The 23,947-nt window shown below is 43.1% G+C and overlaps 1 protein-coding gene across 2 annotated transcripts in view; it reads right to left on the bottom strand.

Moving 5' to 3' along the window:
• Positions 1-1,557: 1,557 nt before the first annotated feature.
• Positions 1,558-23,947, bottom strand: part of LOC139415748 (solute carrier family 25 member 11) — a 28,268-nt gene continuing 5,878 nt past the window's right edge. The window contains exons 3-7 of one of the 2 annotated variants that reach the window (XM_071163823.1): positions 19,502-19,708; positions 18,356-18,446; positions 13,039-13,129; positions 11,025-11,176; positions 1,558-2,101 (exon numbers count right to left, since the gene is read on the bottom strand). In XM_071163823.1, the coding sequence (XP_071019924.1) occupies positions 1,949-2,101; positions 11,025-11,176; positions 13,039-13,129; positions 18,356-18,446; positions 19,502-19,708 (694 nt within the window). In that variant the 3' untranslated portion in view covers positions 1,558-1,948. Of the gene's footprint in view, positions 2,158-11,024; positions 11,177-13,038; positions 13,130-18,355; positions 18,447-19,501; positions 19,709-23,947 lie in introns of both variants that reach the window. The other variant, XM_071163824.1, reaches the window with a different exon arrangement.

Raw genomic sequence — 23,947 nt, 5'->3', positions numbered from 1 at the left:
GAAAGCACCGCCAGCATTCAAAAGTGACCAAAACCTCAGCCAGGAAGCATAGGAACTGAGAAGTGGTCTGTGGTCCCCACCTGCAGAACCACTCCTTTATTGGGGGTGTCTTGCTAATTGCCTATAATTTCCACCTGTTGTCTATTCCATTTGCACAACAGCATGTGAAATTTATTGTCAATCAGTGTTGCTTCCTAAGTGGACAGTTTGATTTCACAGAAGTGTGATTGACTTGGAGTTACATTGTGTTGTTTAAGTGTTCCCTTTATTTTTTTGAGCAGTGTAGTCTGTATAAACTGGAAGTAGAGGCCTAAGTTGTTGTTCATTAGTTTACTCCAATTAGGGGAGTGGTTGTAGGGTTAGGGGAAATATTATTTATATATATACATACATATATATATATATATATTTACCCCCAGAAAATATATGAGGATTGGAAATGATGCAGACAATTACATTGATGGAAACCATAATCCATACCAAATGGAAACATGTAGATTTCCACAGTATATCATGAGATCCTATATCATGAGATCCTATGTAAAACACTATCTAGACCTACATCATGAGATCCTATATCATGAGATCCTATATCATGAGATCCTATGTAAAACACTATCTAGACCTACATCATGAGATCCTATATCATGAGATCCTATATCATGAGATCCTATATCATGAGATCCTATGTAAAACACTATCTAGACCTACATGATGAGATCCTATATCATGAGATCCTATGTAAAACACTATCTAGACCTATATCATGAGATCCTATGTAAAACACTATCTAGACCTACATCATGAGATCCTATGTAAAACACTATCTAGACCTATATCATGAGATCCTATGTAAAACACTATCTAGACCTACATCATGAGAACCTATATCATGAGATCCTATGTAAAACACAATCTAGACCTATATCATGAGATCCTATGTAAAACACAATCTAGACCTATATCATGAGATCCTATGTAAAACACTATCTAGACCTATATCATGAGATCCTATGTAAAACACTATCTAGACCTATATCATGAGATCCTATATCATGAGATCCTATGTAAAACACTATCTAGACCTATATCATGACATCCTATATCATGACATCCTATATCATGACATCCTTATGAACTAACTCAGTAAATTCTTTGAAATTGTTTTATGTCTCGTTGATATTTTTGTTCAGAGTCGGTTTAAAGAACTACTCCTTTTTAAATCATTTTTAAGAAATCAGAGTAAAAGCAGGTGTGAGCTGGTTCTAGTCTTTCCAGCAATTATCTGGTGTTAAAATCACTGATGAATCCATCCACCAATCTCCTAGATCAGCTGTTCCCAACCTCGGTCCTCAGGACCCCAAGAGGTGCACGTTTTGGTTTTTGCCCTCGCACTACACAGCTGATTCAACTACTCATCAAGCTTTGATCATTTGAAATCAGCTGTGTAGTGTTTAGGCAAAACCCAACCGAGGACAGAGCGCGGGAAAAGCTGATATAGGAGATTCTGAAAATTGTTATCAACAGCAGGTGAAATAAACAAAAAACAAAACCTTGTTTTTCAGAAATAAATCAATTTTTAATCTGTTTGTCATCATCAAGGTTTTCCAGCCAGCCATCTGTTCCATAGTGGGGGGAGGGGACGACTGTACTAAGTGTCAATATGCCCTGTGCAGGGGGGGGGGGGGGGGCTGAGATGGTACATTCTGAGGTTCTGTGTCCTTCAGTAAAAATAACAGAACATACACAATGGGGTCAGGTCACATGACAGGGGTTAAAGGTCACTCACATGACACATGAGGGAGTGTCTGTCCGTGTGTATAGTGTGCACCTGCTTCAGTGAGTGTGTGTGTGTGTGTGTGTGTGTGTGTTGCTCCGGGGTGAAGTTTCCCGTAGGTGCAGAACTAAGATCAGCTTCCCTTCCTCCCAATCCTTATATCTCCTGTCTCTAATCCAGGAAGTAGACTTTATAAGCCTTGTTCATCTGTTCCAGGAAGATGAATGTGAGGACAGTGTGAGGTCCCAGTCTGGCGTAGTATGGAGTGAAACCCTTCCACAGTGAGAAGAACCCTTCATTACGGATCACCCTCGCCAACACGTCCTGTAGGGGGAGACAGAGAGAAACCCTTAATTACGGATCACCCTCGCCAACACGTCCTGTAGGGGGAGACAGAGAGAAACCCTTCATTAAGGATCACCCTGGTCAGGACGTCCTGTAGGGGGAGACAGAGAGAAACCCTTCATTAGGGATCACCCTGGTCAGGACGTCCTGTAGGGGGAGACAGAGAGAAGAACCCTTCATTAAGGATCACCCTGGTCAGGACGTCCTGTAGGGGGAGACAGAGAGAAGAACCCTTCATTAAGGATCACCCTGGTCAGGACGTCCTGTAGGGGGAGACAGACAGAAACCCTTCATTAAGGATCACCCTGGTCAGGACGTCCTGTAGGGGGAGACAGACAGAAACCCTCCATTAAGGATCACCCTGGTCAGAACGTCCTGTAGGGGGAGAGAGGAGACAGTAAATCAGTTTGTCCTGCATCGATTTCTCAGCTTAAAGATGGAACCTGCAGTAGGGGAAACAGCGACACCGTCCGCCCCACGGCCGTTGTTATGGCTTTTATTTTGGTGATGAAGCTGATCTGGGGAGCGTCACGCGTCATCAAAACAAATGGCCATATTCTGCTGTTCAATAGAGGGAGACCCGACAGGGGTGTCAGAGGGAGACCCGACAGGGGTGTCAGAGGGAGACCCGGCAGGGGTGTCAGAAGTGGTTGTTTACAGTAACTTTTGTTGTAATATCCCAAACAGACGTGACAGTTTGACCAATAAGGATTCAGCTTGAAGGGAAAGATCCAAATTGACAGGTGCTAAAGGCCCGTTCTATTGGGCCGGGATTAAGGCCCGTTCTATTGGGCCGGGATTAAGGCCCGTTCTATTGGGCCGGGATTAAGGCCATGTTTGACACGTTCGTCCACCGGACCTTCCCAGGATTGGTGTGTTTAGGGACTCAGTACTCACCAGGCCGTCATTATATACAGTACCAGTCATTTGGACACGCCTACTCATTCAAGAGTTTCTACATTTGTACTATTTTATATATTCTGGAATAATAGTGAAGACGTCAAAACTATGAAATAGAATATGGAGTCATGTAGTAACCAAAAAGCGTTAAACCAATCCAAATTTTATATTTGAGATTCTTCAAAAGTAGCCACTCTTTACCTTGATGACAGCTTTCAACACTCCAGATTCTTGAGGTAGTCACCTAGAATGCATTTCAATTAACAGGTGTGCCTTCTTAAAAGTTAATTTGTGGAATTTCTTTCCTTCTGAATGCGTTTGAGCCAATCAGTTGTGTTGTGACAAGGTAGGTATACAGAAGATGGTCTTTTACCAAATACTAAGTCCATATTATGGCAAGAACAGCTCAAATAAGCAAAGAGAAACGACAGTCCGACATTACTTTAAGACATGAAGGTCAGTCCATCATTACTTTAAGACATGAAGGTCAGTCCATCATTACTTTAAGACATGAAGGTCAGTCCATCATTACTTTAAGACATGAAGGTCAGTCCATCATTACTTTAAGAGACATGAAGGTCAGTCCATCATTACTTTAAGACATGAAGGTCAGTCCATCATTACTTTAAGACATGAAGATCAGTCCATCATTACTTTAAGACATGAAGGTCAGTCCATCATTACTTTAAGAGACATGAAGGTCAGTTAATCATTACTTTAAGACATGAAGGTCAGTCCATCATTACTTTAAGACATGAAGGTCAGTTAATCATTACTTTAAGACATGAAGGTCAGTCCATCATTACTTTAAGAGACATGAAGGTCAGTCCATCATTACTTTAAGAGACATGAAGGTCAGTTAATCATTACTTTAAGACATGAAGGTCAGTCCATCATTACTTTAAGAGACATGAAGGTCAGTCCATCATTACTTTAAGAGACATGAAGGTCAGTCCATCATTACTTTAAGACATGAAGGTCAGTCCATCATTACTTTAAGAGACATGAAGGTCAGTCCATCATTACTTTAAGAGACATGAAGGTCAGTTAATCCGGAAAATGTCAAGTGCAGTCACAAAAAGTGCTATGATGAAACTGGCTCTCATGAGGACCGCCACAGGAAAGGAAGACCCAGAGTTACCTCTACTGCAGAGGATAAGTTCATTAGAGTTAACTGTCTCTCATGAGGACCGCCACAGGAAAGGAAGACCCAGAGTTACCTCTACTGCAGAGGATAAGTTCATTAGAGTAAACTGGCTCTCATGAGGACCACCACAGGAAAGGAAGACCCAGAGTTACCTCTGCTGCAGAGGATAAGTTCATTAGAGTTACCTGGCTCTCATGAGGACCGCCACAGGAAAGGAAGACCAAGAGTTACCTCTGCTGCAGAGGATAAGTTCATTAGAGTTAACTGGCTCTCATGAGGACCGCCACAGGAAAGGAAGACCAAGAGTTACCTCTGCTGCAGAGGATAAGTTCATTAGAGTTAACTGGCTCTCATGAGGACCGCCACAGGAAAGGAAGACCCAGAGTTACCTCTGCTGCAGAGGATAAGTTCATTAGAGTTAACTGGCTCTCATGAGGACCGCCACAGGAAAGGAAGACCCAGAGTTACCTCTGCTGCAGAGGATAAGTTCATTAGAGTAAACTGGCTCTCATGAGGACCGCCACAGGAAAGGAAGACCCAGAGTTACCTCTGCTGCAGAGGATAAGTTCATTAGAGTTAACTGGCTCTCATGAGGACCGCCACAGGAAAGGAAGACCCAGAGTTACCTCTGCTGCAGAGGATAAGTTCATTAGAGTAAACTGGCTCTCATGAGGACCGCCACAGGAAAGGAAGACCCAGAGTTACCTCTGCTGCAGAGGATAAGTTCATTAGAGTTAACTGGCTCTCATGAGGACCGCCTCAGGAAAGGAAGACCCAGAGTTACCTCTGCTGCAGAGGATAAGTTCATTAGAGTTAACTGGCTCTCATGAGGACCGCCACAGGAAAGGAAGACCCAGAGTTACCTCTGCTGCAGAGGATAAGTTCATTAGAGTTAACTGGCTCTCATGAGGACCGCCACAGGAAAGGAAGACCCAGAGTTACCTCTGCTGCAGAGGATAAGTTCATTAGAGTTACCTGGCTCTCATGAGGACCGCCACAGGAAAGGAAGACCCAGAGTTACCTCTGCTGCAGAGGATAAGTTCATTAGAGTAAACTGGCTCTCATGAGGACCGCCACAGGAAAGGAAGACCCAGAGTTACCTCTGCTGCAGAGGATAAGTTCATTAGAGTTAACTGGCTCTCATGAGGACCGCCTCAGGAAAGGAAGACCCAGAGTTACCTCTGCTGCAGAGGATAAGTTCATTAGAGTTAACTGGCTCTCATGAGGACCGCCTCAGGAAAGGAAGACCCAGAGTTACCTCTGCTGCAGAGGATAAGTTCATTAGAGTTACCTGGCTCTCATGAGGACCGCCTCAGGAAAGGAAGACCCAGAGTTACCTCTGCTGCAGAGGATAAGTTCATTAGAGTTAACTGTCTCTCATGAGGACCGCCACAGGAAAGGAAGACCCATAGTTACCTCTGCTGCAGAGGATAAGTTCATTAGAGTTAACTGTCTCTCATGAGGACCGCCACAGGAAAGGAAGACCAAGAGTTACCTCTGCTGCAGAGGATCAGTTCATTAGAGTTAACTGTCTCTCATGAGGACCGCCTCAGGAAAGGAAGACCCATAGTTACCTCTGCTGCAGAGGATAAGTTCATTAGAGTTACCTGGCTCTCATGAGGACCGCCTCAGGAAAGGAAGACCCATAGTTACCTCTGCTGCAGAGGATAAGTTCATTAGAGTTACCTGGCTCTCATGAGGACCGCCACAGGAAAGGAAGACCCAGAGTTACCTCTGCTGCAGAGGATAAGTTCATTAGAGTTAACTGGCTCTCATGAGGACCGCCTCAGGAAAGGAAGACCCAGAGTTACCTCTGCTGCAGAGGATAAGTTCATTAGAGTTAACTGGCTCTCATGAGGACCGCCTCAGGAAAGGAAGACCCAGAGTTACCTCTGCTGCAGAGGATAAGTTCATTAGAGTTACCTGGCTCTCATGAGGACCGCCTCAGGAAAGGAAGACCCAGAGTTACCTCTGCTGCAGAGGATAAGTTCATTAGAGTTAACTGTCTCTCATGAGGACCGCCACAGGAAAGGAAGACCCATAGTTACCTCTGCTGCAGAGGATAAGTTCATTAGAGTTAACTGTCTCTCATGAGGACCGCCACAGGAAAGGAAGACCAAGAGTTACCTCTGCTGCAGAGGATCAGTTCATTAGAGTTAACTGTCTCTCATGAGGACCGCCTCAGGAAAGGAAGACCCATAGTTACCTCTGCTGCAGAGGATAAGTTCATTAGAGTTACCTGGCTCTCATGAGGACCGCCTCAGGAAAGGAAGACCCATAGTTACCTCTGCTGCAGAGGATAAGTTCATTAGAGTTACCTGGCTCTCATGAGGACCGCCACAGGAAAGGAAGACCCAGAGTTACCTCTGCTGCAGAGGATCAGTTCATTAGAGTTAACTGTCTCTCATGAGGACCGCCTCAGGAAAGGAAGACCCATAGTTACCTCTGCTGCAGAGGATAAGTTCATTAGAGTTACCTGGCTCTCATGAGGACCGCCTCAGGAAAGGAAGACCCATAGTTACCTCTGCTGCAGAGGATAAGTTCATTAGAGTTAACTGTCTCTCATGAGGACCGCCACAGGAAAGGAAGACCCAGAGTTACCTCTGCTGCAGAGGATAAGTTCATTAGAGTAAACTGGCTCTCATGAGGACCGCCACAGGAAAGGAAGACCCAGAGTTACCTCTGCTGCAGAGGATAAGTTCATTAGAGTAAACTGTCTCTCATGAGGACCGCCACAGGAAAGGAAGACCCAGAGTTACCTCTGCTGCAGAGGATAAGTTCATTAGAGTTAACTGTCTCTCATGAGGACCGCCACAGGAAAGGAAGACCCAGAGTTACCTCTGCTGCAGAGGATAAGTTCATTAGAGTTAACTGTCTCTCATGAGGACCGCCACAGGAAAGGAAGACCCAGAGTTACCTCTGCTGCAGAGGATAAGTTCATTAGAGTAAACTGGCTCTCATGAGGACCGCCACAGGAAAGGAAGACCCAGAGTTACCTCTGCTGCAGAGGATAAGTTCATTAGAGTTAACTGGCTCTCATGAGGACCGCCACAGGAAAGGAAGACCCAGAGTTACCTCTGCTGCAGAGGATAAGTTCATTAGAGTTACCTGGCTCTCATGAGGACCGCCACAGGAAAGGAAGACCCATAGTTACCTCTGCTGCAGAGGATAAGTTCATTAGAGTTAACTGGCTCTCATGAGGACCGCCACAGGAAAGGAAGACCAAGAGTTACCTCTGCTGCAGAGGATCAGTTCATTAGAGTTAACTGTCTCTCATGAGGACCGCCTCAGGAAAGGAAGACCCATAGTTACCTCTGCTGCAGAGGATAAGTTCATTAGAGTTACCTGGCTCTCATGAGGACCGCCTCAGGAAAGGAAGACCCATAGTTACTTCTGCTGCAGAGGATAAGTTCATTAGAGTTACCTGGCTCTCATGAGGACCGCCACAGGAAAGGAAGACCCAGAGTTACCTCTGCTGCAGAGGATAAGTTCATTAGAGTTACCTGGCTCTCATGAGGACCGCCTCAGGAAAGGAAGACCCAGAGTTACCTCTGCTGCAGAGGATAAGTTCATTAGAGTTAACTGTCTCTCATGAGGACCGCCACAGGAAAGGAAGACCCATAGTTACCTCTGCTGCAGAGGATAAGTTCATTAGAGTTAACTGTCTCTCATGAGGACCGCCACAGGAAAGGAAGACCAAGAGTTACCTCTGCTGCAGAGGATAAGTTCATTAGAGTTACCTGGCTCTCATGAGGACCGCCTCAGGAAAGGAAGACCCATAGTTACCTCTGCTGCAGAGGATAAGTTCATTAGAGTTACCTGGCTCTCATGAGGACCGCCACAGGAAAGGAAGACCCAGAGTTACCTCTGCTGCAGAGGATAAGTTCATTAGAGTAAACTGGCTCTCATGAGGACCGCCACAGGAAAGGAAGACCCAGAGTTACCTCTGCTGCAGAGGATAAGTTCATTAGAGTAAACTGTCTCTCATGAGGACCGCCACAGGAAAGGAAGACCCAGAGTTACCTCTGCTGCAGAGGATAAGTTCATTAGAGTTAACTGTCTCTCATGAGGACCGCCACAGGAAAGGAAGACCCAGAGTTACCTCTGCTGCAGAGGATAAGATCATTAGAGTAAACTGGCTCTCATGAGGACCACCACAGGAAAGGAAGACCCAGAGTTACCTCTGCTGCAGAGGATAAGTTCATTAGAGTTAACTGTCTCTCATGAGGACCGCCACAGGAAAGGAAGACCCAGAGTTACCTCTGCTGCAGAGGATAAGTTCATTAGAGTTAACTGGCTCTCATGAGGACCGCCACAGGAAAGGAAGACCCAGAGTTACCTCTGCTGCAGAGGATAAGTTCATTAGAGTTACCTGGCTCTCATGAGGACCGCCACAGGAAAGGAAGACCCATAGTTACCTCTGCTGCAGAGGATAAGTTCATTAGAGTTAACTGGCTCTCATGAGGACCGCCACAGGAAAGGAAGACCAAGAGTTACCTCTGCTGCAGAGGATCAGTTCATTAGAGTTAACTGTCTCTCATGAGGACCGCCTCAGGAAAGGAAGACCCATAGTTACCTCTGCTGCAGAGGATAAGTTCATTAGAGTTACCTGGCTCTCATGAGGACCGCCTCAGGAAAGGAAGACCCATAGTTACCTCTGCTGCAGAGGATAAGTTCATTAGAGTTAACTGTCTCTCATGAGGACCGCCACAGGAAAGGAAGACCCAGAGTTACCTCTGCTGCAGAGGATAAGTTCATTAGAGTAAACTGGCTCTCATGAGGACCGCCACAGGAAAGGAAGACCCAGAGTTACCTCTGCTGCAGAGGATAAGTTCATTAGAGTAAACTGTCTCTCATGAGGACCGCCACAGGAAAGGAAGACCCAGAGTTACCTCTGCTGCAGAGGATAAGTTCATTAGAGTTAACTGTCTCTCATGAGGACCGCCACAGGAAAGGAAGACCCAGAGTTACCTCTGCTGCAGAGGATAAGTTCATTAGAGTTAACTGTCTCTCATGAGGACCGCCACAGGAAAGGAAGACCCAGAGTTACCTCTGCTGCAGAGGATAAGTTCATTAGAGTAAACTGGCTCTCATGAGGACCGCCACAGGAAAGGAAGACCCAGAGTTACCTCTGCTGCAGAGGATAAGTTCATTAGAGTAAACTGGCTCTCATGAGGACCGCCACAGGAAAGGAAGACCCAGAGTTACCTCTGCTGCAGAGGATAAGTTCATTACAGTTAACTGCACCTCAGGTTGCAGCCCAAATGCTTCACAGAGTTCAAGTAACAGACACCATCTACTGTTCAGAGGAGACTGCATGAATCAGGCCTTCATGGTTTTGCTGCAAAGAAACCACTACTAAAGGACACCAAGATGAGACTTGCTTGGGCCAAGAAACACAAGCAATGGACATTAGACCGGTGGAAATCTGTCCTTCGGTCTGATGATTCCAAATTTGAGATGTTTGGTTCCGACGCAGAGTAGGTGAACAGATGATCTCCGCATGTGTGGTTCCCACTGTGAAGCATGGAGGAGGTGGTGTGATGGTGCTTTGCTGGTGACATTGATTTATTTAGAATTCAAGGCACACTTAACCTGCATGACTACCACAGCATTCTGTAGCGATACACCATCCCATCTGGTTTGCTCTTAGTGGGACTATCATTTGTTTTTCAACAGGACAATGACTCAACTCACCTCCAAGCTGTGTAAGGGATTTATGACCAAGAAGGAGAGTGATGGAGTGCTGCATCAGATGACCTGGCCTCCACAATCATCCGACCTCAACCCAATTGAGATGCTTTGGAATGAGTTGGACTGCAGAGTGAAGGAAAAGCAGCCAACAAGTGCTCAGCATATGTGGGAACTCCTTCAAGACGGTTGGAAAAGCATTCCAGGTGAAGCTGGTTGAGAGAATGCCAAGTGTGTGCAAAGCTGTCATCAAGGCAAAGGGTGGCTACTTTGAAGAATCTCAAATATATTTTGATTTGTTTAATACTTTTTTGGTTACACCATGATTCCATGTGTGTTATTTCATAGTTTTTATGTCTTCACTATTATTCTAGTAGTCAAAATAAAAACCATGGAATGAGTAGGTGTCAAAACTTTGGACTGGTGCTGAATATGAATAATATATATTATCTTATATATGAAGTGATAATGCCCGAGAAGTTGGTGTTTGGAGGATATATTGCCAATGTTGTTAGCCCCGAGACAAAGTCCGCTTCACTTTTCTACAGTGTGTTACCAACATATTACCAACATATTCAAATAATGGACGTTTTCATTGGAGAAGTTATTTTGAAGAATTTATTCATACTATTTCATCCAGTTGGTCTTTCGTTCTATTGGGTCGGTGGCCAGAGACGTGACCCAAGTCGTTCAGGCTTTTTGTTCTGGCCCATCGTTGACTCCAACGCTTCTCACAGTTGTGTCAAGTTGTCTGGATGTCCTTTGGGTGGTGGACCGTTGTTGATACAGACAGGAAACTGTTGAGCGTGAAAAACCCAGCAGCGCTGCAGTTCTTGACACAAACCTGGAACCTACTACCATACCCTGTTCAAAGGCACCTACTACCATACCCTGTTCAAAGGCACCTACTACCATACCCCGTTCATAGGCAGTTAAATATTTTGTCTTGCCCATTCACCCTTCGAATGGCACACACACAATCTAATGTCCATAAAAATCCTTCTTTAACCCCGTCTCCTCCCCTTCATCTACACTGACTGAAGTGGATTTAATAAGTGGCCTCAATAAGGGATCATAGATTTCACCTGGATTCACCTGGTCAGTCTGTCACGGAAAGAGCAGGTGTTCTTAATGTTTTGTTTACTCAGTGTAGTTATAACTTACCAGGCCATTCTTAAACTCTGGTTTTCCATCTATCATTCTCATGTTCTGAATCCTGGTCTTGACGATGTCGACGGGCATGGACGCTGCCGTGGTTACCAGGCCACTGATCATACTGGCACAGAAATGGAGGAAGATACCGTCCACAAAATACCCTGGGGGGGGAAGAGAAGTTATTCAAAATGAATGGATTGCTGTAGGAAACACACCCTAACCCATCTAGGGGAACCACACCCTAACCCATCTAGGAGAACCACACCCTAACCCATCTAGGAGAAACACACCCTAACCCACCTAGGAGAACCACAACCTAACCCATCTAGGGGAACCACACCCTAACCCATCTAGGGGAACCACACCCTAACCCATCTAGGAGAACCACACCCTAACCCATCTAGGAGAACCACACCCTAACCCACCTAGGAGAACCACACCCTAACCCACCTAGGAGAACCACACCCTAACCCACCTAGGAGAACCACACCCTAACCCACCTAGGAGAACCACACCCTAACCCATCTAGGAGAACCACACCCTAACCCACCTAGGGGAACCACACCCTAACCCATCTAGGAGAACCACACCCTAACCCATCTAGGAGAACCACACCCTAACCCATCTAGGGGAACCACACCCTAACCCACCTAGGAGAACCACACCCTAACCCATCTAGGAGAACCACACCCTAACCCACCTAGGAGAAACACACCCTAACCCACCTAGGAGAACCACACCCTAACCCATCTAGGAGAACCACACCCTAACCCATCTAGGGGAACCACACCCTAACCCACCTAGGAGAACCACACCCTAACCCATCTAGGAGAACCACACCCTAACCCATCTAGGAGAACCACACCCTAACCCATCTAGGGGAACCACACCCTAACCCATCTAGGAGAACCACACCCTAACCCATCTAGGAGAAACACACCCTAACCCATATAGGGGAAACACACCCTAACCCATATAGGGGAAACACACCCTAACCCATCTAGGGGAACCACACCCTAACCCATCTAGGGGAACCACACCCTAACCCATCTAGGGGAACCACACCCTAACCCTTCTAGGAGAAACACACCCTAACCCATCTAGGGGAACCACACCCTAACCCATCTAGGGGAACCACACCCTAACCCATCTAGGGGAAACACACCCTAACCCATCTAGGGGAAACACACCCTAACCCATCTAGGGGAAACACACCCTAACCCATCTAGGGGAACCACACCCTAACCCATCTAGGAGAAACACACCCTAACCCATCTAGGGGAACCACACCCTAACCCATCTAGGGGAACCACACCCTAACCCATCTAGGGGAACCACACCCTAACCCATCTAGGGGAACCACACCCTAACCCATCTAGGAGAACCACACCCTAACCCATCTAGGAGAAACACACCCTAACCCATCTAGGAGAAACACACCCTAACCCATCTAGGGGAACCACACCCTAACCCATCTAGGAGAAACACACCCTAACCCATCTAGGGGAACCACACCCTAACCCATCTAGGGGAACCACACCCTAACCCATCTAGGGGAACCACACCCTAACCCATCTAGGGGAACCACACCCTAACCCATCTAGGGGAACCACACCCTAACCCATCTAGGAGAAACACACCCTAACCCATCTAGGAGAACCACACCCTAACCCATCTAGGGGAACCACACCCTAACCCATCTAGGGGAACCACACCCTAACCCACCTAGGAGAACCACACCCTAACCCACCTAGGGGAACCACACCCTAACCCATCTAGGGGAACCACACCCTAACCCATCTAGGGGAACCACACCCTAACCCATCTAGGGGAACCACACCTTAACCCATCTAGGGGAACCACACCCTAACCCATCTAGGGGAACCACACCCTAACCCATCTAGGAGAACCACACCCTAACCCATCTTTTAGAAGAGAAAGGAGTTCTCCTAACCTGCTATATAACTAAACCATCGGTTGTTGGGGACTCGGAAGTGGGTTAGAATTAGAGGTTAGGGGTTACCTGTCTCTATAAGAGCCTGTTTGCTCTGAGAGTAGGAGGCCAGCTGGGCAGCGTTGACCACTACAGCGCGGGCCATGGTGGGAATACACCCCTGGAGGAACACACACACGGTTACTGTTTTTGTTAAGCTCAGCAGTCTCTCAGAGGTCTGTACTGGAAAATAATATCAGTGGTACAGTGGTAGTATAGTAGCAGTGGTATAGTGGTAGTATAGTAGCAGTGGTATAGTGGTAGTATAGTAGCAGTGGTATGGTGGTAGTATAGTAGCAGTGGTATAGTGGTAGTATAGTAGCAGTGGTATAGTGGTAGTATAGTAGCAGTGGTATAGTGGTAGTATAGTAGCAGTGGTATGGTGGTAGTATAGTAGCAGTGGTATGGTGGTAGTATAGTACAGTGGTATAGTGGTAGTATAGTAGCAGTGGTATAGTGGTAGTATAGTAGCAGTGGTATGGTGGTAGTATAGTAGCAGTGGTATCGTGGTAGTATAGTAGCAGTGGTATAGTGGTAGTATAGTGCAGTGGTATAGTGGTAGTATAGTAGCAGTGGTATAGTGGTAGTATAGTGGCAGTGGTATAGTGGTAGTATAGTAGCAGTGGTATGGTGGTAGTATAGTAGCAGTGGTATGGTGGTAGTATAGTAGCAATGGTATAGTGGTAGTATAGTAGCAGTGGTATAGTGGTAGTATAATGCAATGGTATAGTGGTAGTATAGTAGCAATGGTATAGTGGTAGTATAGTAGCAATGGTATAGTGGTAGTATAGTAGCAATGGTATGGTGGTATTACAGTAGCAGTGGTATAGTGATATTATGGTAGCAGTTGTATGGTGGTAGTATAGTAGCAATGATATGGTGGTAGTATAGTAGCAGTGGTATGGTGGTAATATAGTAGCAATGGTATAGTGGTAGTATAGTAGCAGTGGTATGGTGGTATTATAGTAGCAGTGGTATAGTGGTAGTATAGTAGCAGTGGTAGTATAGTAGCAGTGGTAGTATAGTAGCAATGGTATAGTGGTAGTATAGTAGCAGTGGTATAGTGGTAGTACAGTAGCAGTGGTACAGTGGCAGTATAGTAGCAGTGGCATAGTGGTAGTATAGTAGCAGTGGTATAGTGGTAGTATAGTGCAGTGGTATAGTGGTAGTATAGTAGCAGTGGTATAGTGGTAGTATAGTAGCAGTGGTATAGTGGTAGTATAGTAGCAGTGGTATGGTGGTAGTATAGTAGCAGTGGTATAGTGGTATTATAGTAGCAGTGGTATAGTGGTGGTATAGTAGCAATGTTATAGTGGTAGTATAGTAGAAGTGGTAGTATAGTAGCAGTGGTAGTATAGTAGCAGTGGTATGGTGGCAGTATACTAGCAGTGGTAGTATAGTAACAGTGGCATAGTGGTAGTATAGTAGCAGTGGTATAGTGGCAGTATAGTAGCAGTGGTATAGTGGTAGTATAGTAGCAGTGGTATAGTGGTAGTATAGTAGCAGTGGTATAGTGGTAGTATAGTAGCAGTGGTATAGTGGTAGTATAGTAGCAGTGGTATAGTGGTAGTATAGTAGCAGTGGTATAGTGGTAGTATAGTAGAAGTGGTAGTATAGTAGCAGTGGTAGTAGAGTAGCAGTGGTATGGTGGTGGCATAGTGGTAGTATTGTACCAGTGGCATAGTGGTAGTATAGTAACAGTGGCATAGTGGTAGTATAGTAGCAGTGGTAGTAGAGTAGCAGTGGTATAGTGGTGGCATAGTGGTAGTATTGTACCAGTGGTAGTATAGTGGCGGTGGTATAGTGGTAGTATAGTAGCAGTGGCATAGTGGTAGTATAGTAACAGTGGTAGTATAGTAACAGTGGCATAGTGGTAGTATAGTAACAGTGGTAGTAGAGTAGCAGTGGTATGGTGGTGGCATAGTGGTAGTATAGTACCAGTGGTAGTATAGTAGCAGTGGCATAGTGGCAGTATACTAGCAGTGGTAGTACAGTAGCAGTGGTATAGTGGTGGCATAGTGGTAGTATTGTACCAGTGGTAGTATAGTAGCAGTGGTATAGCAGTAGTATAGTAGCAGTGGCATAGTGGCAGTATAGTAGCAGTGGTAGTATAGTAACAGTGGCATAGTAACAGTGGTAGTATAGTAGCAGTGGTATAGTGGTAGTATAGTAGCAGTGGTATAGTGGTAGTATAGTAACAGTGGTAGTATAGTAGCAGTGGCATAGTGGCAGTATAGTAACAGTGGTAGTATAGTAACAGTGGTATAGTGGTAGTATAGTAACAGTGGTAGTATAGTAGCAGTGGCAGTATAGTAACAGTGGTAGTATAGTAACAGTGGCATAGTGGTAGTATAGTAACAGTGGTAGAATAGTAACAGTGGCATAGTGGTAGTATAGTAACAGTGGTAGTATAGTAACAGTGGCATAGTGGTAGTATAGTAGCAGTGGTAGTATAGTAACAGTGGCATAGTGGTAGTATAGTAACAGTGGTAGAATAGTAACAGTGGCATAGTGGTAGTATAGTAGCAGTGGTAGTATAGTAACAGTGGCATAGTGGTAGTATAGTAACAGTGGTAGAATAGTAACCGTGGTAGTATAGTAGCAGTGGTATAGCAGTAGTATAGTAGCAGTGGTATAGTGGTAATATAGTAGCAGTGGTATACTGGTAGTATAGTAGCAGTGGCGGAGAGTATATTCATTTGTAGTATAGTAATAGTATATTTATTAGTAATATAGTATATGTATTAATAGTAAAGTAATAGTAGAGTGTATTCATTAGTAGTGTAGCATACGCATTAGTAGTATAGAAATAGTATAGCAGTATAGAAATAGTATAGTAGTAGTATATAAATAGTATAGCAGTAGTATAGAAATAGTATAGCAGTAGTATAGAAATAGTATAGTAGTAGTATAGAAATAGTATAGTAGTATAGAAATAGTATAGTAGTAGCATAGGAATAGTATAGTAGTAGTATAGAAATAGTATATTAGTATAGAAATAGTATAGTAGTAGTATATAAATAGTATAGCAGTAGTATAGAAATAGTATAGTAGTAGTATAGAAATAGTATAGTAGTTGTATAGAAATAGTATATTAGTATAGAAATAGTATAGTAGTAGTATAGAAATAGTATATTAGTTGTATAGAAATAGTATAGTAGTAGTGTAGAAATAGTATATTAGTTGTATAGAAATAGTACATTAGTAGTATAGAAATAGTATAGTAGTAGTATAGAAATAGTATAGTAGTTGTATAGAAATAGTATATTAGTAGTATAGAAATAGTATAGTAGTAGTATAGAAATAGTATATTAGTAGTATAGAAATAGTATAGTAGTAGTATAGAAATAGTATATTAGTTGTATAGAAATAGTACATTAGTAGTATAGAAATAGTATAGTAGTAGTACAGAAATAGTATAGTAGTAGTACAGAAATAGTATAGTAGTAGTATAGAAATAGTATAGTAGTAGTACAGAAATAGTATATTAGTTGTATAGAAATAGTATAGTAGTAGTATAGAAATAGTATAGTAGTTGTATAGAAATAGTATATTAGTAGTATAGAAATAGTATATTAGTAGTATAGAAACAGTATATTAGTAGTATAGAAATAGTATAGTAGTTGTATAGAAATAGTATATTAGTAGTATAGAAATAGTATAGTAGTAGTATAGAAATAGTATAGTAGTAGTATAGAAATAGTATAGTAGTAGTATAGAAATAGTATAGTAGTAGTACAGAAATAGTATATTAGTTGTATAGAAATAGTATAGTAGTAGTATAGAAATAGTATAATAGTTGTATAGAAATAGTATATTAGTAGTATAGAAATAGTATAGTAGTAGTACAGAAATAGTATAGTAGTAGTATAGAAATAGTATAGTAGTTGTATAGAAATAGTATATTAGTAGTATAGAAATAGTATATTAGTAGTATAGAAATAGTATATTAGTAGTACAGAAATAGTATAGTAGTTGTATAGAAATAGTATATTAGTAGTATAGAAATAGTATAGTAGTAGTATATAAATAGTATATTAGTTGTATAGAAATGGTATATTAGTATTATAGAAATAGTATATTAGTAGTATAGAAATAGTATATTAGTAGTACAGAAATAGTATAGTAGTTGTATAGAAATAGTATATTAGTAGTATAGAAATAGTATATTAGTAGTATAGAAATAGTATATTAGTAGTACAGAAATAGTATAGTAGTTGTATAGAAATAGTATATTAGTAGTATAGAAATAGTATATTAGTAGTATATAAATAGTATATTAGTTGTATAGAAATGGTATATTAGTATTATAGAAATGGTATATTAGTAGTATAGAAATAGTATATTAGTAGTATAGACATAGTATATTAGTAGTATAGAAATAGTATATTAGTAGTACAGAAATAGTATAGTAGTTGTATAGAAATAGTATATTAGTAGTATAGAAATAGTATATTAGTAGTATATAAATAGTATATTAGTTGTATAGAAATGGTATATTAGTATTATAGAAATGGTATATTAGTAGTAGTATAGAAATAGTATATTAGTAGTATAGAAATGGTATATTAGTAGTATAGAAATTGTATATTAGTAGTATAGAAATGGTATATTAGTAGTATAGAAATGGTATATTAGTAGTATAGAAATGGTATATTAGTAGTAGTGTAGAAATAGTAAAGTAGTAGTGTTGTAATAGTATAGTAGTAGTGTTGTAACAGTATCTTACCCTCCATGGTGTGGTGACCCCCTCTTCACTGATGCTGTAGTATAGTAGTAGGTGTATAGTAGTTCTATAGTAGTAGCAGAAGTAGTAGAGTAGTTGTGTAGTAGTAGTAATATAGTAGTAATAGTATCTTACCCTCCATGGTGTGGTGACCCCCTCTTCACTGATGCTGTAGTATAGTAGTAGGTGTATAGTAGTTCTATAGTAGTAGCAGAAGTAGTAGAGTAGTTGTGTAGTAGTAGTAATATAGTAGTAATAGTATCTTACCCTCCATGGTGTGGTGACCCCCTCTTCACTGATGCTGTAGTATAGTAGTAGGTGTATAGTAGTTCTATAGTAGTAGCAGAAGTAGTAGAGTAGTTGTGTAGTAGTAGTAATATAGTAGTAATAGTATCTTACCCTCCATAGTGTGGTGACCCCCTCTTCACTGATGCTGTAGTATAGTAGTAGGTGTATAGTAGTTCTATAGTAGTAGTAGTAGAGTAGTAGTAGTAATATAGTAGTAATAGTATCTTACCCTCCATAGTGTGGTGACCCCCTCTTTAGTGATGCTGTAGTCTAGTAGTAGGTGTATAGTAGTTCTATAGTAGTAGTAGAGTAGTAGTAGTAATAGTATCTTACCCTCCATAGTGTGGTGACCCCCTCTTCTTTAGTGATTCTGGCCAGAGCATTGAACACATTAGAATACCCTCTCTTCTGGTCTGCAGGGAGACTGGGGGAGAGAAAGAGAGCGAGGGAGGGAGGGAGAGAAAGAGAGCGAGGGAGGGAGGGAGGGAGAGAGAGAGAGAGAGCGAGGGAGGGAGGGAGAGAGAGAGAGAGAGAGCGAGGGAGGGAGGGAGGGAGGGAGGGAGAGAGCGAGGGAGGGAGGGAGGGAGAGAGCGAGGGAGGGAGGGAGGGAGGGAGCGAGAGAGAGAGGGAGGGAGAGAAATTACACAATTAAACAATTTAACTCCTGTTACCACTGTTCATCTTCTGTCTCACACCCTCCCTCCCTCCCCCGTCCGTCAGCGGTCACCCTCCCTCCCTCCCTCCCCCCGTCCGTCAGCGGTCACCCTCCCTCCCCCGTCCGTCAGCGGTCACCCTCCCTCCCTCCCTCCCTCCCTCCCCCGTCCGTCAGCGGTCACCCTCCCTCCCTCCCTCCCTCCCCCGTCCGTCAGCGGTCACCCTCTCTCCCTCCCTCTCACCGTCCGTCAGCGATCACCCTCCCTCCCTCCCTCCCTCTCACCGTCCGTCAGCGGTCACCCTCCCTCCCTCCCCCCGTCCGTCAGCGGTCACCCTCCCTCCTTCCCTCCCCCCGTCCGTCAGCGATCTCCCTCCCTTCCTCCCTCCCTCTCACCGTCCGTCAGCGGTCACCCTCCCTCCCTCCCTCCCCGCGTCCGTCAGCGGTCACCCTCCCTCCCTCCCTCCCCGCGTCCGTCAGCGGTCACCCTCCCTCCCTCTCTCTCACCGTCCGTCAGCGGTCACCCTCCCTCCCTCCCTCTCACCGTCCGTCAGCGGTCACTCTCCCTCCCTCCCTCCCTCTCACCGTCCGTCAGCGGTCACTCTCCCTCCCTCCCTCCCTCTCACCCTCCGTCAGCGGTCACTCTCCCTCCCTCCCTCCCTCCCTCTCACCGTCCGTCAGCGGTCACTCTCCCTCCCTCCCTCCCTCCCTCTCACCGTCCGTGGTCACTCTCCCTCCCTCCCTCTCACCGTCCATCAGCGGTCAACCTCCCTCCCACCCTCCCTCTCACCGTCCATCAGCGGTCACCCTCCCTCCCACCCTCTCACCGTCCGTCAGCAGTCATCCTGATCAAGGCGACTTCAGCAGGTGTTCCTACGAAGGCTCCGGTTGCTCCAGCCGTCATACCAATCAGAGCCTTCATGAGGAAGTTGGGCGGGGTCCCGTCCTGTCCCGTCATCTTCTCAAACAACACCGTGTAGATACCTAACCTCGTTGTGGTGTAGGTAGCCTGGCGGAGTAGACCTGCTGACAGACTGGAAACAACAACATGATGTAGATACCTAACCCACACCATGTTGGTAGTCTGGTGGAACAGACCTGCTGACAGACTGGAAACAACAACATGATGTAGATACCTAACCCACACCATGTTGGTAGTCTGGTGGAACAGACCTGCTGACAGACTGGAAACAACAACATGATGTAGATACCTAACCCACACCATGTTGGTAGCCTGGTGGACTGAATTAGTATAATAGTAGAGTAGTGTTATCATAAAATTATTAGTAGAATTGTAACAGTATAGAAATATTGGATGATAACTTGTTTTGAACTAGGACAGAGGAATTTATAACAGACTTTTTCCAGACATAATTTGGGTAAAGGAGATCCCCTGATTGTATGGGATACTTTTAAAATGTGCCTTTAGAAGCCATGCAATTCAATACTCATCTCTAAAACACCATTAGGTGTCCATGTAAACAAAGGAAAATGAAGGACGAAGAGTACACATACATTTGAAGTCGGAAGTTTACATACACTTAGGTTGGAGTCATTAAAACTTGTTTTTCAACCACTCCACAAATTTCTTGTTAAAACCTCTTTGGGCTAGGAGGCAGTATTTTGACGTCTGGATGAAAATCGTGCCCAAAGTAAACTGCCTGTTACTCAGGCCCAGAAGCTTGGATATGCATATTATTAGTAGGTTTGGATAGAAAACTCTAAAGTTTCCAAAACTGTTCAAATAATGTCTGTGAATATAACAGAACTGATATGGCAGGCAAAAACCTGAGGAAAATCCATCCAGGAAGTGCCATTATGTTTTTCCATTGAAAGTCTATCCACCATATAAAGGGATATGACCCAGATTGCATTCCATATGGCTTCCACTAGATGTCAACAGTCTTTAGACATTGTTTCAGGCTTTTACTCTGAAAAATGTGGGAGATACAGAACTTTCAATCAGTGGCCAGTGGATGCTGTCCCCTACCCTAGTGAAGTTAACAAACTATAGTTTGGCAAGTCGGTTAGGACACCTACTTTGTGCATGACAAGTAATTTTTCCAAAAACTGTTTACAGACAGATTATTTCACTTTATCCCAATTCCAGTGGGTCAGAAGTTTACATACACTAAGTTGACTATGGCTTTAAACAGCTTGGAAAATTCCAGAAAATGTCAGGGCTTTAGAAGATTCTGTTAGGCTAATTAACATAATTTGAGTCAATTGGAGGTGTACCTGTGGATGTATTTCAAGGCCTACCTTCAAACTCAGTGCCTCTTTGCTTGACGTCATGGGAAAATCAAAAGAAATCAGCCAAGACCTCAGAAAAAAAATTGTAGACCTCCACAAGTCTGGTTCATCCTTGGGAGTAATTTCCAAACGCCTGAAGGTACCACGTTCATCTGTACAAACAATAGTAGGCAAGTATAAACACCATGGGACTACGCAGCCCTCATACCGCTCAGGAAGGAGATGTGTTCTGTCTCCTAGAGATGAATGTACTTTGGTGTGAAAAGTGCAAATCAATCCCAGGACAACAGCAAAGGACCTTGTGAAGATGCTGGAGGAAACAGGTACAAAAGTATCTATATCCACAGTAAAACTAAGTCCTATATCGACATAAGCTGAAAGGCCGCTCAGCAATGAAGAAGCACCTGCTCCAAAACCACCATAAAAAAGCCAGACTATGGTTTGCAACTGCACATGGAGACAAAGATCATACTTTTTGGAGAAATGTTCTCGTCCGATGAAACAAAATTAGAACTGTTTGGCCATAATGACCATCGTCATGTTTGGAGGAAAAAGGGGGAGGCTTGCAAGACGAAGAACATCACTCCAACCGTGAAGCACAGGGGTGGCAGCATCATGTTGTGGGGGTGCTTTGCTGCAGGAGGGACTGGTGCACTTCACAAAATAGATGGCATCATGAGGAAAGGAAATGTATGTGGATATATTGAAGCAACATCTCAAGACATCAGCCAGAAAGTTAAAGCTTGGTCGCAAATGGGTCTTCCAAATGGATAATGACCCCAAGCATACTTCCAAAGTTGTGGCAAAATGGCTTAAGGACAACAAAATCAATGTATTGTGAGTGGCCATCACAAAGCCCTGACCTCAGTCCTATAGAAAATATGTGGGCAGAACTGAAAAACCATGTGTGAGCAAGGAGTCTTACAAACCTGACTCAGTTACACCAGCTTTGTCAGGAGGAATGGGCAAAAATTCACCCAACTAATTATGGGAAGCTTGTGGAAGGCTACCCGAAACATTTGACCCAAGTTAAACAATTGAAAGGCAATGCTACCAAATACTAATTGAGTGTATGTAAACTTCTGACCCACTGGGAATGTGATGAAAGAAATAAAAGCTGAAATAAATCATTCTCTCTACTATTATTCTGACATTTCACATTCTTAAAATAAAGTGGTGATCCTAACTGACCCACAATTCCCTAAACAATATTTTGAAAGAGGAAGTAAAGTACTTTAAGCATATGTTTTCGTTTCAGTCTCCTCCATCTCCACTAACCGAAGCTAATTGTCTGGATTTTTTTCTATCAATAATGGAAAATTAACAGCTGTACATAAAGATGAAGGCGAGGAAGGAACTTCTTGAGGCAAGGAGGGAGGGTGACCACGGACGGTGAGAGGGAGGGAGGGAGGGTGACCAGGAAATCTCCAGGGCTGAATGGTTGTTGATCTACTCAGAGGACCGTTATTAGCATGTTTGAACCACTCCAACAAAAAATGGTAAATTATCAGATAACAAGAAGGTCTGATTTCATTATTACTGAAACGGGATCTAAGTGGTAAATATAAAGATCATTAAAAAACATGGAGGCCCTTTACACTCTAGTGATCAAAAAATGATAGTAAAACAAATAGCGCATAGAATTAAAAAGGTATTGTTGGGTATTATTCAGACAGCTTTTTTACATGGACGATACATTGGAGATAATATCATTTATTGGAGATAGTAAGTACTGGAAACAATAGAACACTGTGAAAAATCTGGGAAACCAGGCCTGGTATTCATAGCTGACTTTGAAAAGGCTTTTGATCAAGTATGACTGGAATTTATATATAAATGCCTAGAATATTTCAATTTAGGAGAGTCTCTTATACAATGGGTTAAAGTGATGTATAGTAAACCCCAGGTGTAAAATAGTAAATAATGCCTACTTCTCAGAAAGTATTCAACTGTCAAGAGGAGTAAAACAAGGTTGTCCCCTATCAGCATATCTATTTATTATGACCACAGAAATGTTAGCTATTAAAATCAGATCCAACAATAAGCAAGGGATTAGAAATCCAGGGTTTAAAATCAAAGATGTCATTGTACTCGATGATTCATGTTGTTTTCTTTTAAATCCACAATTAGAATCCCTCCACTGACTCATAGAGGATCTAGATACTTTTAGAATCTGAATCCCTCCACTGACTCATAGAGGATCTAGATACTTTTAGAATCTGAATCCCTCCACTGACTCATAGAGGATCTAGATACTTTTAGAATCTGAATCCCTCCACTGACTCATAGAGGATCTAGATACTTTTAGAATCTGAATCCCTCCACTGACTCATAGAGGATCTAGATACTTTTAGAATCTGAATCCCTCCATGACCTCATAGAGGATCTAGATACTTTTAGAATCTGAATCCCTCCACTGACTCATAGAGGATCTAGATACTTTTAGAATCTGAATCCCTCCATGACCTCATAGAGGATCTAGATACTTTTAGAATCTGAATCCCTCCATGACCTCATAGAGGATCTAGATACTTTTAGAATCTGAATCCCTCCATGACCTCATAGAGGATCTAGATACTTTTAGAATCTGAATCCCTCCACAGCCTCATAGAGGATCTAGATACTTTTAGAATCTGAATCCCTCCACAGACTCATAGAGGATCTAGATACTAAGTAAGTATTAAGTAGTATTAGCAGCATAGCAACAGTATGGTAAGTAGTATTAGTAGTACAGTAATGGTATAGTAGTAGTATATAATAGCATAGTAACAGTATGGTAAGTAGTATTAGTAGTACAGTAATGGTATAGTAGTAGTATATAATAGCATAGTAACAGTATGGTAAGTAGTATTAGTAGTATTAGTAGTACAGTAATGGTATAGTAGTTGAATATAATAGCATAGTAACAGTATGGTAAGTAGTATTAGTAGTACAGTAATGGTATAGTAGTAGTATATAATAGCATAGTAACAGTATGGTAAGTAGTATTAGTAGTACATTAATGGTATAGTAGTAGTATA

This window comes from Oncorhynchus clarkii, chromosome 9 (assembly GCF_045791955.1).
Source record: "Oncorhynchus clarkii lewisi isolate Uvic-CL-2024 chromosome 9, UVic_Ocla_1.0, whole genome shotgun sequence".
Classification (NCBI taxonomy): domain Eukaryota; kingdom Metazoa; phylum Chordata; class Actinopteri; order Salmoniformes; family Salmonidae; genus Oncorhynchus; species Oncorhynchus clarkii.
The sequence above is the reverse complement of the archived record's forward strand: the minus strand, read 5'-3'. Positions and strand labels throughout refer to the sequence as shown.